Here is a 15419-nt window from a genome sequence, read left to right as displayed (position 1 = left end):
CTTTATCCTTAGATCAAGCCTCTGTCTCTCTGTTGCTAGTCTGGCCCCCTAGGGGCAAACTGAACAAGTTTAATACTTTCTCCCATGACAGCCCTTCAAAAAACTTTGAAGACTGTTTACCTATTTCTCAAGTCTTTTCTTCTTCAGACAAAAATCTCCAATTATTTAAAATAATATTCATATAAACTTTTGCAATCCTAGTCACTGTCTAGCTCATAAATTTCCTTGCTAAAATATGGAATTGAGAATAAATTTTCACATGTGGTCAATCTAGGGCAGAACATAGTAAGATGGTGATTTTTTATTGGATCTTAGCCTGAATTTGATAAATTATACAAAACTAACAATAGCTAAAAGTGATATAGTGCTTACTATGTATCATGTTCTGTGTTAAATAGAATAGAAATATCTCATTTGATCCTCAGAACAATCCTGGGAGGTAGGTGCTATTATAATCTCCATCTCACAGATAAGGAAACTGAGGCAGTCAGAGGTTAAATAACTTGTCCAGAATCACACAGCCAAAAAAAAGTGTCTAAAAGAGCAAATTAAAACTCAGGTTTTCTTGATTTTAGGCCTAGTACACTATCCATTACACCACCTAGGTCTGCCTCATACCATAAAGCAATGAAGTCTCTCAGTTACTACTGGAGCAGAGTTCTGGTGATCAGGGCCAGAAAGATTTATTTTTCTAGATTTACTTAGTCTATGTAAAGCCCTCAGAGGCATGCTTAGTCTCAATTGGCCAATTAACTATTCCCTCCTTGACTCAATCAGAATCCACACCTAGTTAAGAAATAAGCATAAAACCATTTTATTTACACATTTTAAATTTCATTAAGTCATTCAACAGAAGTGCCGGAGCCTCTTTGTGATTTCACTGATTGATTTATGCCAAAGATTATCATTTCTTAAGCTGTATCCTGTGGAGCTCACAGCCAAAGCAACCTTTCTTTTCTGTCTGCAGAGTTCATACACAGTTTCTCTATAAAACAGATTCAGAGAACTCACATTACTAAAAAGCTGACTTCTTAAAGAGCTAACTCAAATTAGGAATCATGATTTTGTTTATTTAACTAATTGATTAAAATGGGCATAATGAAAAGTGTTTTTTGATACTAAGTCTGCTATTGATATTTGGGTAAAATCAAGTAGATTCAAAAAACAACAGGGAAAAGTATTATACTACAAGCACCAAATCCCAAAGAAAAATGGTGACTTTTACTGGTGATCAAATGGTTAAAAAGTTTCATGCTTCCAGAAAAATTACAAAGCTATTTATCAATAGTGTATAATAAAATTTAAAATAAAGCTCTCAAATTCTCTAAGCAAAAAATCTTAAGTAAAAAGTAACAGTTTTCCAAGATAGCTTATGTAAAGTAAGAGATGAAAATGATATTGAAATCTCTAAAAATTGTTAAATCAGTTTTGTGGTTTACTTCAAATAAGCAATAAGAAACCATTTCAGAGAAATGCAAATTAAGACAACTCTGAGGTACCACTACACACCTGTCAGATTGGCTAAGATGACAGGAACAAATAATGATGAATGTTGGAGGGGATGTGAGAAAACTGGGACACTGATACATTGTTGTTGGAGCTGTGAAAGAATCCGGCCATTCTGGAGAGCAATTTGGAATTATGCCCCAAAAGTTATCAAACTGTGCATACCCTTTGATCCAGCATTGCTGCTATTGGGCTTATATCCCAAAGAAATACGAAAGAGGGGAAAGGGACCTGTATGTGCCAAAATGTTTGTAGCAGCTCTTTTTGTAGTGGCTAGAAACTGGAAGATGAATGGATATCCATCAATTGGAGAATGGCTGGGTAAATTATGGTATATGAAGGTTATGGAATATTTTTGCTCTGTAAGAAAAGACCAGAAGGATGAATTCAGAAAGGTTTGGAGAGACTCACATGAACTAATGCTGAGTGAAATGAACAGAACCGGAAGATCGCTGTACACTTCAACAACAATGCTGTATGAAGATGTATTCTGATGGAAGTGGATATCTTCAACATAAAGAAGATCCGACCCACTTCCAGTTGATCAATGATGGACAGAAACAACTACACCCAGAGAAGGAACACTGGGAAGTGAATGTAAACTGTTAGCACTACTGTCTATCTACCCAGGTTACTTATACCTTTGGAATCTAATACTTAAAGTGCAACAAGAAAATTGGATTTACACACATATATTGTATCTAGGTTATACTGTAACACATGTAAAATGTATGGGATTGCCTGTCATCTGGGGAGGGAGGAGGAAATTTGGAAAAATGAATACAAGGGATGTTATAAAAAAATTACTCATATATACATATATATATATATATATATATATATATATATATATATACTGTCAAAAAATTTTATAATTATAAAATTTTAAAAAAATTTATAATCAAAGGTTCTAATAAAGACCTAATTTCTAAATATATATATATATATATATATATATATATATATATATATATATATATAAAAGAAAAAGAAACCATTTCAGAAAAGTTTACTAAAAGGGAGCTGATACCATTTAAAGAGATGAAAAAAGAGCAGAGAAATATAACAGATGAACTTAAAAACAGTTGTAAATGTGGATTTATATTGTGCAACTCTTGTATGTGCATAGTTATTTGCACAATAAATGTATTCCTTCATTTTAATATGAGTTCCTTGAGGGCAAGGAAAATTACTTTGCTTTTATTCATATCCCTGAGGCTTAGAATAATGCCTAATCATTTAATAAATGATTAATAACATAAATTTTTATTGTTATTAAAAGAATCTGATACAAGAAGAGTTTCAATGTATGACAAAAAGTTTGAGATAATAATTTATAATATAGATCATTAATAGATGAACACCTAATTGGTCATGCTAAGTTTCTTGTAATATACGTGTATGCTTTATGGCTTACCCATAAACAATTTCATACCTTGTCCTGGTGAATGATTTTTCTTGTATTTTTCCATCTGACTTGAAGATAAGTTCTGACTCTTCTGAAAGCCTAACAATGGATTCTGTAATCATATTACATATGGACACTTTAAGTAAAAAAAGAAGAATGCTTATTTTTTTAATGATGAACTGTCTGTGACAAAAAAATTAAGCATTATTTTCTTCAGTTTGTTTTCAGAAGTCTTTATCAAATGTTTATTCCTACAAAGGATCTAGCAGAGCCAGATAATTCATTTTCTAAGAGAGAAATACTGTTTAAGAATAGTACAAAAGTAATTTGATTTTTTCCCCCTACATAACATCCTGAAAAGATGGGCATTATTGAATAGATTAACAAATCTCTCAATTTGTATCTCAATTTTAAGATTTAAACATGTCAGTTAACTGATTTTTAAAATCTTACGATCAGCCTCAACACAAAAAAAGTACCTTCATTTTAACTATAATTAGCAATGTTAGAATCCAAAGTTTGTAACAATTATTAAAATCTGGTTTTTAAAATTTTCATTATATTTGGATTCAATTCTGAATAATATATGTGATCATTAAAAAATAACTATAAACTCACTGTAGACTCTTCTTTTTTCATAGAAAATAGGGAATGTTCATTCTTTAAGTTGTTTTCAATAGCTTCTGCTTTTTTCCAGGCTTCAAGTCGAAACCGTTCCATAATTTTTATCTCTTCTCGAAGGTCTGTGTTCTCTTTAGCTAATGTTTCTATTTGGCTTTTAAGGCGACCATGTGTATTTGACCACTTTGTCTCTTTTCGCTTCAACTCTTCTTGTAAATCTGCTATTTGTTGTTTTAAAGCCTTTAAAAGAGAAGCAAACATCCACAAGTGCTCAATAAGCTCAAACAACATTTTTATCAAGCTGCTATAGAACGACTAGATCCCTAAGAGACAAAGACATGCAAGTAAATACACTGAGCATTTATTTACATCCAAGAAACTGTTAGATATTGTGGGTATATACAAAAAAAGTTTAGGACCGCCATCTGTTTGTATGGTAGGTTAAGAAGACACATAACAAAAATAACAAATACAGGAGCAGCTAGGTGGTGCAGTGGATAGAGCACCAGCCATGAAGTCTGGAAGACCTGAATTCAAATCTGCCTCAGACACTTAAGACTTCCTAGGTATGTGACCCTGGGCAAATCACTTAATCCCAATTGCCTCAGCAAAAAAAAAAAAAAAAAAATAACAAATACAAAAAGTTCCATATATATTAAATATGACACAGCAGTGGTAAAGGAGTTTGGAAGAAACGAGAACACATTTTGGCTGGGGAAATTATGAAAGATTAACAAAAACCAAGTTTAAATTGGTTGTCCATTGAAAGACTTTGGTCAGCAGATTAATGAGAGGGAGATTTCAGATAAAGGACAGAGTTTGAACAAAGGGCCAGGGAGGCAAAGCATAAGATATTTTCAAGGACATAATGAGTGTATCACTTTGGCTAGAAAAGCATTCTGTAGAAACATTAAGCATTATAAAAATAGAAAAGTTAAGTTGAAGGTAAGACTCTGAATTCTAGGATAAAGAGTTTGAATTTTGCTGGCAGCTAAGTTCTGAGAAGAGTAGTTAAAAAAAAAAAAAAAAAAAGGATATTTTAGAAAGAAAAATCTGGCAGCAGGTTTAAAGTTAGGAGGTGATGACAGGGAAGGGACAGGACAGAGCAGTGAGAAAATTATTGCAACAGCCAAGTCACAAACTATGGATGGTGATAATAGGAAAGAAAAGGACAAAGGGATATGTAAGACATGAAGACACAACTTGACTACTAATAAAACATAAGGGACTGAAAGAACAAGAAAAGTCAGAAAATCAATCATCACACATTTATTAAGTACAACTCTGCCAGGCACTCAGAACTGAAAAGAAAAAAAAAAGGAAAAAGCCCTGTCCCACTATCAAGGAGCTTACATTCTAACGGGAAGGACAGTATGTGTACATGGATGTGTATGATGAAGTTATGGTGGAAAGGGCATGAATGGGGTAATCATAAAAGGCTTTTATAAAGAAAGCAACATGTGTTAAGAGTTTCAAAGAAAACAAAGTACAAGAGAAAAGCATTTCCAAGGGATGGGGGACCAACCCGGAAAAGGGCACATAGAACGGCCAGAAGGCTGCTACGATATGTTCTAAAGCCAGAAATAAGAGATTAAAAGTTGGAAAGGGCTTTAAAACCTAAACAGAGGGGGAGGGGCTTACATCTGAACCGAGAAGTGACAAGAAGCTATTACAATTTATTGAACAAGAAAATAACATGATCAGAATTGTACATTAGGGGAAAAAAATCCTTTTTAATAACTTCAGGCAAGGAGACCAATTAGGAAGATACTATATAAGATTAGACGAAAGGTAATGAAGTTGTGAACTAAAGCTACATGAAGAAAGGGAAGGAGTGCTGTAGAGGGAGAAATAAGATTTGTCAATTGACAGGAGATCTATGGAGTAACAAAGAGCATAGAGTCAAGGATGACACCAAGGTTGCAAACCTATATGATGACTTAGGGAAGGTGGTGCAAACAACAAAAATAAGGAAGTTTAACAGAAGGGGAAGGTTTGAGAAAAAGAAAAATTTAGTTTGAGACACTGAATTTGAGATTCCTAAAGCATATCAATTTTAAAATATCCAACAGATTATTGGAAGATGTGCCACTGTACTTAAAGACAAAGACTGCAGCAAGATTTGGGAGTCATCTGCATAGAAACAATATCAATGAAGTCAAGACTATAAGTTGAAGGACATAGCAAAGAAAATGTTCCCAAATCTAATCTATTTCAAGTTAGTAGATAAACATGAAAGGAATTTTTCTTAATCTAATTAATAAAGAAACTATAATCAGTGAAAAACTATTACTATCTTTTACTATAAAAAATCATTGCCTTAATGAATATTAAAAAGGCCAAGATATAAACATTATGTGCAATATATGTCTGTTTTTAAATAATCTTCTAGTATCACTGTTATTTCTAACTGATGTTACTCTATAAGTATATAGCATATAGCATGCATTTAGGAGAATTCTGACATCATACGTACAACAAAACAGTTAAAATTAACAGTTAATTACTGAGATTAGCAAATAAATCCTATGTTGTAGATCCATAACAAAAATTCTATATTTTTTGATTATTGGCCTATCAATTTGGCCTATCAATATCAATTCTATAACTTTGCATACCTTGTATATTTGTACTATAAAGAGCTCTCATACCTGAATTTCTTCACGTTCCTTTCTATCTGGAATTGCTCTTGCGGTTGTAGTATATTTTTCAAAAACTCTGCGTTCTTTTTGTAGCTTTCTCATTTCTTCCTTTTTAAACTCTTCAATTCGAGCCAATTCTTTTGCTTTCTGCTGTTCAAAGTCTGCAATCTCCTTTCTAAATTGATTAAATACAAATACATTTTATCATCTATAATAAATATCTAATAGATAATCTAAATGTCAAATCAAAAGGAATTTTAAGTGACAACCTGAACTGACAAAATCAGAGAACTAGCATGAGACAAACATTTACCTAAATACGGAAATATTTTTAGTTATATCAGATATCTATAAAGAGAGCAGAATTAAGATATTAAATAACTGGGCTACAGTTATCGATAAGTTATCATACATATATTTCTTCTGGATAGTCTCTAAACTTCTAATTCATAGCTATGAACTCTCCAACATTACCAAGGAATAAGGCAATGCAACTTCTAATTTTTGCTTGCCTATATAAAAGTGTATTAGGTCAGGAGTCAGACTACCTGTCTTATTCTAGATTTGTTTGTGTGACTTTTGGAGAAGTCATTTATTCTAAGTTGGCCTCAGTTTCTGCAACTGCAGAATGAGCTATTAAGAATCCTTCATGTTCTAAGATTGTGTATATATGTGTCTATGTGCACATAAACACATACATTCACATATGTAATTTTACATCTCTATTAATAATAACTCTGTCTCCTGCTCAAAACAAAAGTTAAAGAATGGGGCTAGAGATATATAGTCATTCTTCAAAATGAAGTCACAGAATAACCTTTAATTTGCTAGTCAGTCAAACCTGTGAATTTCTTCTGAAATGAAAAGAGTAGCAAAGATACCTCTTTAGAATAGCAATTTCCCAGGTTATAGGATTTAATACTATTTTGGAGCCTGATCTTCCTCTAACTTCTCCATTGATGGTAGAATAGCATCAGTTCATAAGCTGGTTCTGAGAAAGCAAAGTTTATAAGGCCTTTGTTTTATATACCTGCAATTCCCTGTCCAAAACTAAACTGCCATTTCAAACTAAGCCTACTGTGTTATCTCAAAGCGTGTTTCCTCTGCAATCCAAATAATCACATTCTGACTTTAGGCCCTTATTACCTCTCACATAGATCACTGTAATAACTTAATAAGTAGTATTTGGGATTCTGTCTATTCTACACATTGCTACAAGAATAATCTTTCAATATATCACCTGCCTGTTCAAAATCTTCAGTAATACTCCATTATTTAATGAATCCAAATTCAAAGCCCTCCATGATTCCATGCACATATTCTTTCTCAGGCAACAACATGGCATAAAGAATAGAGCATCAAAATCGGAGTCTGGAAGATGTGAGTTCAAATCCAGCCTTAGACATCTACCATGTATGCCCTACACAAATCGATTAAAATCTGCAATTCCTCATCTATAAAATGGGAAGATATATGTGTACATTTATATATGTGTATACATGATATCCAAAATATACATTTGTATATATGTGTGTGTATATATATAAAATCTATGTATATGTATGTATGTATGTGTGTGTGTGTGTGTGTGTGTATAAATACGTTTATTTGCGTCTGTATTTCTTGCACTAGTCTCTCAACCTACAGTTCTTATATTATCAAATGCCTTTTGAACATCTAATCTAGTTAATTATCCTTCCTAACTGTATCTCTTAAGATTCTTCCCTTGATTCTCTATTTAGTGATCTCATCTCTTCCCATGGGCTTAATTATCATCTCTATGCAGAGGAATGTCACATCTATATTATCCAACCACAGTCTCTCTTTTCTCAGCTCCAAACCCATGTCTTCATCTGCTTATTTCCTTCTGGATGTCTCACTGGCATATGAAATTCACATGTCCAAAACCCTTCCATTTTCTAAATTTCCCTATTACTGTTGAGGCCACCATCTACCGGGATGAAGGCAAGATGAGAGAGAAAGCCTTCTGCAGAGCTCTCTCTTCCAAACACAAATGTTACTTACTCAACAAGGAAGTAGGAAGGGAAGGAAATGAAAGAAAACGAGGGGTGGGAGGTGAGAAAAGGGAAAGCAGATAAAAGAAGAAACAAACTAGATTTTAAAGGATATTCAGGATAAAAAGAAAGAAGGATTAAAAAAATATGGCAAGAGAAATACACAATTAATAATCTTAACTATGAATTAGATGAACTTACTTTATAAACAGAAGCAGACAGCAGAATAGATTAGAAATTAGAATCTAACAATATGTTGTTTATAAGAAACACTTGAAACAGACACAGAATTAAATTAAGGGACTGAATCCACAAAAATAGAACTAAATAGGATAAGCAAAGGAACTAAATCTTTCTAAAAGGAACCAGAGAAGTAATGAATCAGATGAAGTAATAGCAATACTAATTTAAAGGCAACAAATCCATAGCATTCAAATTCTTAAAGAAAATGAATTACAGGAAGAAATAGTGACACTATACCAGTGGGGAATTTCAACTTCCCCTCTCAAAACTAGATAAATATAACCATAAAATAAATTTTTTTAAAAAGTCAAGGAAATGAAAAGGATTTAGAACAAATTAAAAATCCCCATTAAACACCAAAATGGAAATCCTGAAAGTAAAGAGATTAACAAAATTGAAAATAAAAAAAATAAAGTAGCTTTAATCTTATTTTTAAAAAGGAAACCAAATTACCAGCATCAAAAATTAAAAGGGTCATTACCACCAATGAAGTGAAAATTAAAACAATTAGGATTTATTCTACCCAATTATATGCCAGTAAAATGGAGAATCTAAGTGAAATGGATGAATATTTACAAAAATATAAACTGTCCTGATTAACAGAAGAGGAAACAATATTTAAATAACCATATCTAATAAAAAGAGAAATTTAAAAAGTCATCAATAAGCTCTCTAAGAAAAAAGCCCCAAAACCAGATTGATTCACAAGTGAACTTTACCATGCATTCAAGGAACAATTAATCCCAATACTGTATAAAGTATCTGAAAAAGTAAGTAAAGGAGAAGTCTTATCAAATTCCTTTTATGACACAAATATAGTTTAGTACTCAATCCAGGAAAGAGCAAAAAGAAAGAAAACTATAGAACAATTTCCTTAATAACAAAGCAAAAAGTTAAGGAGATTACAACAATATATCACAAAAGTCATACATTATGATAAAGCAAAATTTATACTAGGAATCAGCTTATTTAACCATATAAATAACATTATCAACAAAAATGATATAATTATATCAATGGATGTGTAGAAAATGCCTTTGACAATACCTATTCCTATTAAAAACACTGGAAACCAAAGAAATAATTGGAGCCTTTCTTCAAATATAAATAAAATCAAGAACAAGCATTATACCCAATTGGGATAAACTTGAAGCTTTCCCATTAAAGCAAGGCTGTCCATTATCACCACTATTACTGAATATTCCACTAGAAATGTTAGCTATAACAGTAAAACAAAAACAAACAAAAAAGATTCAAAGAATAAAAAAAGGCAATGAGGAAATAAAAATATCACTCTGTAACAATGTGTTTACCAATCAATCAGCAAATGTTTGATTTATACGCCTATTTTATAAGTCTATACACCCAGAGAACCATGAAAATTTCTTAGTCAAAAAGGGATGAGTGGAAAAAATTTAACAAGTCCTGGTATAGGGTAACCCAGATTATGAAGGAGAAAAAACTAACCAAAGTAGACTGAATAGAGATGGATTCTTTTGTCCAGATTGCTGGAGTCACACAATCAAGTCACATTCTCAACAGAACAAGAGTTTTGTTAAACTCTGTTAAACAAAGTTTAAGTCTTTTAATCCATCTCATTAATATGCCCCATCCTCTAATCAAAGATTCACCAATCATGGTTGATTTTTTTTTTTTTAATCTGTCAAGTGTACCTTTTTCCAAAGGTATTTCAGCATCAGGAATCTCCATGGATTCATTAGTAGGAGAAACAACTGACCATCAATTTACTGATTATAAGTTAACCTAATTTATTATTATCCCAAACTGTCTCTATGCCTTTTCATTCATCTCAATGGTATATAATTCAAGAGAATCAACTAAAAACTGGTTGAAACAATTAACTTCGACAAAACTGCAAGATTTTTTTTGTTATCTGGGTGTTCTTTTATTATAAGACTAAGATGTAAATGACTAAGAACTGAGGGAGTCTGAATGGAGACTAAAGAATACATTTTTTACTTTATTATTGTTTTGTGGTCTGCATATCCTTTTCCAACATGACTAATATGGAAATCTTTTATATGACAGCACATATATAATTTCTATCAAACGGTTTGCTTTCTCAAGGATGGAAGAATGTAAGGGGAGAAATGGAAATTTGGAACTCAAAATTTTTTTTCTTACAAAATTTTAAAAAAGAAAAGTTACAAAATTTTGTTTATATGTAATTGAGAAACACTAAAAATGTAAATAAAATATTCGTGGTTTTCATAAACATCTTGCCAATACCCTAAATTTTTTAAAATTAAAGAATCACTAAACGGATTATATCACATTAATATCTGCTCCTCATAGAACATAAATTCCAGGAGAGGTAAAGATCACTGTGTGACTTGTACACAGTGCCTAGCATAGAATATTATTAAAAATGAATACTCTATATATACTAACATATGATGAAGAATATATAGAAATGTGGTTATCTCTATAAAATAATGCTCAATAAAAAACAGAATGTATATAGTCAGAATACAACTATATAAAAATAATCTGTTATCAGAGATCTGAAGAAATTAAGTATGGGTTAAATTACCACTGAAAACTAATGTTTATTTTTTCTGTAAAGCTAATTAACACTTAGCCCAGCGCCTGGCATAGAGTAAGCATAGCTATTAAGGAGTAGGCATTTTTCAATCTTTATGCTCTAAGTTTAATAATGAAACCTAAGAGGCCGATTTGGTGAGTTGCTTTTCATAAGAAAGGAAGATCAAATATTAAGAATACACAACAGGTACTGAAGATAATCACTTCTCTACATGAAAAACTGAGTTATTATTAGATCCTTAAGGAGATCCTAGACATTTTTGTTGGCCACCAAACATATAGTAATATTTCAAAATTTAATTGCTTTTGTCTATTCCTAAAGAAAATCATATATCTTCTCCTTAATCAATGTATCACACTCTTATTACACAAACTTACCTGAGATTTTCTAAGGCATTTTCTCTTTCATTGCGAAGTTTAGCTAATGATGCATTTTCAGCTTTAAATCTTTCAATTTCAGTTTCCAATTCAACAACTTTCTCTTTTAAAATCTGGGAGCGAACACTGTCACCTAAAACATATTAAATTAATACAAATGCTGAATTGTGATCAGAAAATCTAGAGTAAAATCTTGCTATTATTAATTATTAAAATAATAAATATTAAATCTCTAAAGAAAGTACCTGAGGTCTATATATAAAAAGAACCCTATCACTGCCCCTTGGAATGTTATAAGTTCTATCACAAATCACCTACACTATGCTGGGTACTAAAGTTACATACAGTCAGATTCTAAAGATGAGATGGACATTGCCAGTTTGATGTTTTGGCCAAACAGGTTCCTCCTATTTTTCACATATATACATGTTCTCATCTCTCAAATTTGCTATATAAAGACATAAATTTTTAGAGATATATTAGAGGTCTGCTGGTACTCCAGGGTGAAAATGTTGGTGAAATAAGGTTGCATAAATAAGAATTCCTTTAAACTTTCCCTTTATGACAAAACTGGAAGTTGAATATTTACTATTTATGAAAGACATTAGAATATCACTGGGTTCTATATTAATGAATAACATATGGAATTAGAAAACTTAAAACCACATGTCTTTCACTCATCTTCTAAACCGTTTTACTAATGTTTGGATCAAATCTACTAAACTTCCTTCCACTACGCTCCTGGAGCATTTTCTTGATACCTTACTACATCAAGCATTGTACTATAGTGATCTATATATACCTATGTCTCCTTCTGGACAGTGAGCTCCACAGGAGTCCATATTATTACTTGTACATTTTTGGTGAGGCGGTACCTGGACATTACTTTATATGAGAATATGTAAATAAAAAATGTTTTACTGATGACACATCAGTAAAAGAAACCTAAGGATTTCAAATAACTGATCATACTAAATAGAAATCACAAAATAAATTTAAGCTTTATGATATTTTGATAAATCTTTAGTTTCTGGTAATATTAAGACTTACCAAGTGGTTGTTCTTGGCTCTTATTTAATTCAGATTCAAATGCTAAGTGTGAGTCTGATCTAGGTTTAGGTTTCAAGGAAGGAAAGAGTTTCATCATCAGATCAGAAGTAGGAGGAGGGCTTATACTCTTACTGGATTTACACAAATCATCTCCTTTCTTTATGGGTGCAATCTTCCTTTTTATTGCTTTGTCCAAATTAGCTACTTCAGTTTTACTACAGTAGTCAATCAATGGAAGCCCATTAACATCTTCATTCCCAAGTATGTCATCTTTACTTTCATTTTCTTCAAAGTCAGTCCATGTTCTCTCATCATCAAAATCAATTTTATTCATATTTATACATGATGCTTCAGGAATTTTATCGTTCATGCTTACCACTATGATGGATTCATCACTACTGTCATCTTTATCTGACAAATCCAGGTCAATATCTCGGCTTTTACCCTCCTTCCTAGAGTCTCTGAAAGGTCCTTTACCATCACCCTTTTGTGGATTATCTTCTCTGCTGCTGCTGTAAAACTTTTTCATATCTTCATTTGTTGCTTTTATGGTACTATCGAGTTGCTCTTCAAAGTCACTGCTGACACCACTGTTCCCATCATCTTCATCCTCACTTACATTCCATTTGATTTGACTCTCAGAAGTAGTATTTTGAAATGTTTTTTTGCTGACTTTGCTGGTTTGTTCTTTCAAACTAAGAGGTGATGTTTTTGATTCAAGATGTTTTGTTATTTCACACATATTCTTATCATCTTGTTTAATAAGATTTGATTTCTTATTTTGATTGTGTGGAATAACAACATCTGTTACATTTGCTTTTACTTGTTGCCCTGATTTGACAGGGGTAGAAGACATTCTATGACCTTTGCCAATCTGCTGGTCTCTTTCTAAGATTTTTAATACAAATGAGGAATTACTAGAGAATGATATTTCATCAGCAGCTTGTTCCAAGAGCAAAAATTCATCTAACTCCAAGTTTTCCTTTTCTTTTTCCTTTTCCCAATTGTCTAATTTCTTCTGAAATGAAATTTCAAAAGAAAAGTCTGAATCTTTTACAATATGACCCATAGAGCTTTTAAAAACAGAGGCAGGATTGGTCAGTTCTGGAGAAATAAGAGGCTTTTCTATGCATTGTGGTTTATTTCTGACTTTGCAACCTATTTCAAAGGGTTTTGTACACGCTAGTATATTTTCTTTATTAGGTTCTAACTTATTGTTTTTTTCTAATTTCATTTGATCTCTAAGCTGCCCATCAAATTTTTTCCCATTATTACTTTTAAGTACTTTTGACTTCAGAGAAACTGCAGCAGAACTGGTTTTGGTTCTGACTTGATTACTCTTTTTCACCTCTGTAACTAGTTCCTTATTTATAAGAGCAGTTTTCCGCTGCATTTGTTGTCTGTCTGCTTTAAATACTGGCTGTTCTTCTGGCATGCTTTGATGAATCATTAATTTATTCTCTTTTGGTTTCCGAACTTTAGATTTAGCATTAGTAAACCTAGCTAGGCCTTCTCCTCTTTTTAAAAATGGCCGTTTTGGTATTGCTTTGGCTAATGATGACATTTCTGCTTCCTAAAAAATAAAAAAATATATTTTTAATTAATTTTTTTATATTACTGAGTAATGGTCAAAGTATTTTTAAAGGAAGTTATATATTAATGATGAATTTTTATTGGGATATTTTTGTCAAAACATTTAAAATGCAAACCTGTAGCTGCTTTTGTTTCAGTTCTTGTTCTTCTATCTGAATCTGTTCCTCTAAGAATTCTTCATATGTCTGTTTCCTTTCTCTAATAGCAGCTTTAATTGGCCTAATAATGAAAATAAAATTAGGAAGCAAATAAATCCTTATGGCAAAACATTTAAAATTAAGCACCACACTGAGATTTCTAAGAACCATAAGTTTGAAACTTTAAAAGGTTATTTTACTGTTTAATAAACCATTTTAAGAAACAAAAATCCAAACAAATTAACACTATAACAAAGCAGATCAGAGTGAGTCCATATAATACATTCTACACTAAGAAATATAAAAAAATTATCATTTCAACATGAATATTTTAACAGTGTGGTAAGAATTGTTCAAGCATCTATCATGTGAGCTAAATTAGCAAATTAAAATTGGAAAATGCTATCAAATATGTGAATTTTTATAATTTTGCTTTTCCCTTTTGTCTAAGATTTATGACAGAAATTAAATAAGTACATCTAAGAATACTTAATCTAAAGACTTTTCTCAAGTAAAAAACTTCTATATTACTTATACAATGCCCAAACTACCAAATTTGCCATCTCCTTCACAAGTTAATCCTAAGCATCAAGTTTCACACTCAACCTTGCACCAAAAAGCAAAAGGTAAAAGAAAATAGCATCAGTAGATGTCCTTGCTGCAATCTGCAATAAAACTGATTGCCTCCCTCTACAGTATACTAATAACACTGCTTTTACCTGGTTCTCCTCCCAACTATCTGAACATTCTTTCTCATTCTTCTTAAAAGTTCATCTTCTCCTAAGTGTCTTGTCTGATGACCTCTTCTGTTTTTCTATCCTCTCTCTCTTGATGTTCTCACTTGGTTTGAAGGTCTCAATTATCACTTCTACATACAGTGAAATCAATATAGCTAGTCTTAATCTCTTCCTTCACTGCAGTCCCATGTTTCTAACTGCCTGCTCAACCTCTCTAGATATTCCACCAGGCCTTCAAACTCACATATGTTTAACATTGAATAAACGTCTCATATGCTGCAATTCCCTCCCCAGTTCCCTATTTCTGCTGACAGCACTGCAAACCCTTTAAGTCTCCCAAAATTTCTTTGTGCTGATTGTTATCCACTTATCCTATATTGACTGAGTTATTCTCCAGGTACTTTAAAGCCTCTAGATTAAAAGGTATTCATGGAAACATTTCATGGAGTCAGTAAACTTGGATGGGAAGAAAATTATATTTTTATTTTCTCTAGCCTCTAGAGAAATTTAATATTTTCTAAAAT

At 31.9% G+C, this 15419-nt stretch overlaps 1 protein-coding gene across 4 annotated transcripts in view; it reads right to left on the bottom strand.

Annotated features, from left to right (window-relative positions):
* CPAP (centrosome assembly and centriole elongation protein) overlaps window positions 1-15419 on the bottom strand; it is a 38730-nt gene that overhangs the window by 11472 nt on the left and 11839 nt on the right. For all 4 annotated transcript variants that reach the window (XM_074303734.1, XM_074303735.1, XM_074303736.1 and 1 more), the window contains 6 exons: window positions 14138-14240; window positions 12429-14001; window positions 11379-11511; window positions 6187-6352; window positions 3533-3775; window positions 2942-3026 (listed from right to left, as the gene is read on the bottom strand). In XM_074303734.1, the coding sequence (XP_074159835.1) occupies window positions 2942-3026; window positions 3533-3775; window positions 6187-6352; window positions 11379-11511; window positions 12429-14001; window positions 14138-14240 (2303 nt within the window). The remainder of the gene's footprint in view (window positions 1-2941; window positions 3027-3532; window positions 3776-6186; window positions 6353-11378; window positions 11512-12428; window positions 14002-14137; window positions 14241-15419) is intronic.

The sequence above is a fragment of the Sminthopsis crassicaudata genome, chromosome 3 (assembly GCF_048593235.1).
Source record: "Sminthopsis crassicaudata isolate SCR6 chromosome 3, ASM4859323v1, whole genome shotgun sequence".
NCBI classification, from domain to species: domain Eukaryota; kingdom Metazoa; phylum Chordata; class Mammalia; order Dasyuromorphia; family Dasyuridae; genus Sminthopsis; species Sminthopsis crassicaudata.
The sequence above is the reverse complement of the archived record's forward strand: the minus strand, read 5'-3'. Positions and strand labels throughout refer to the sequence as shown.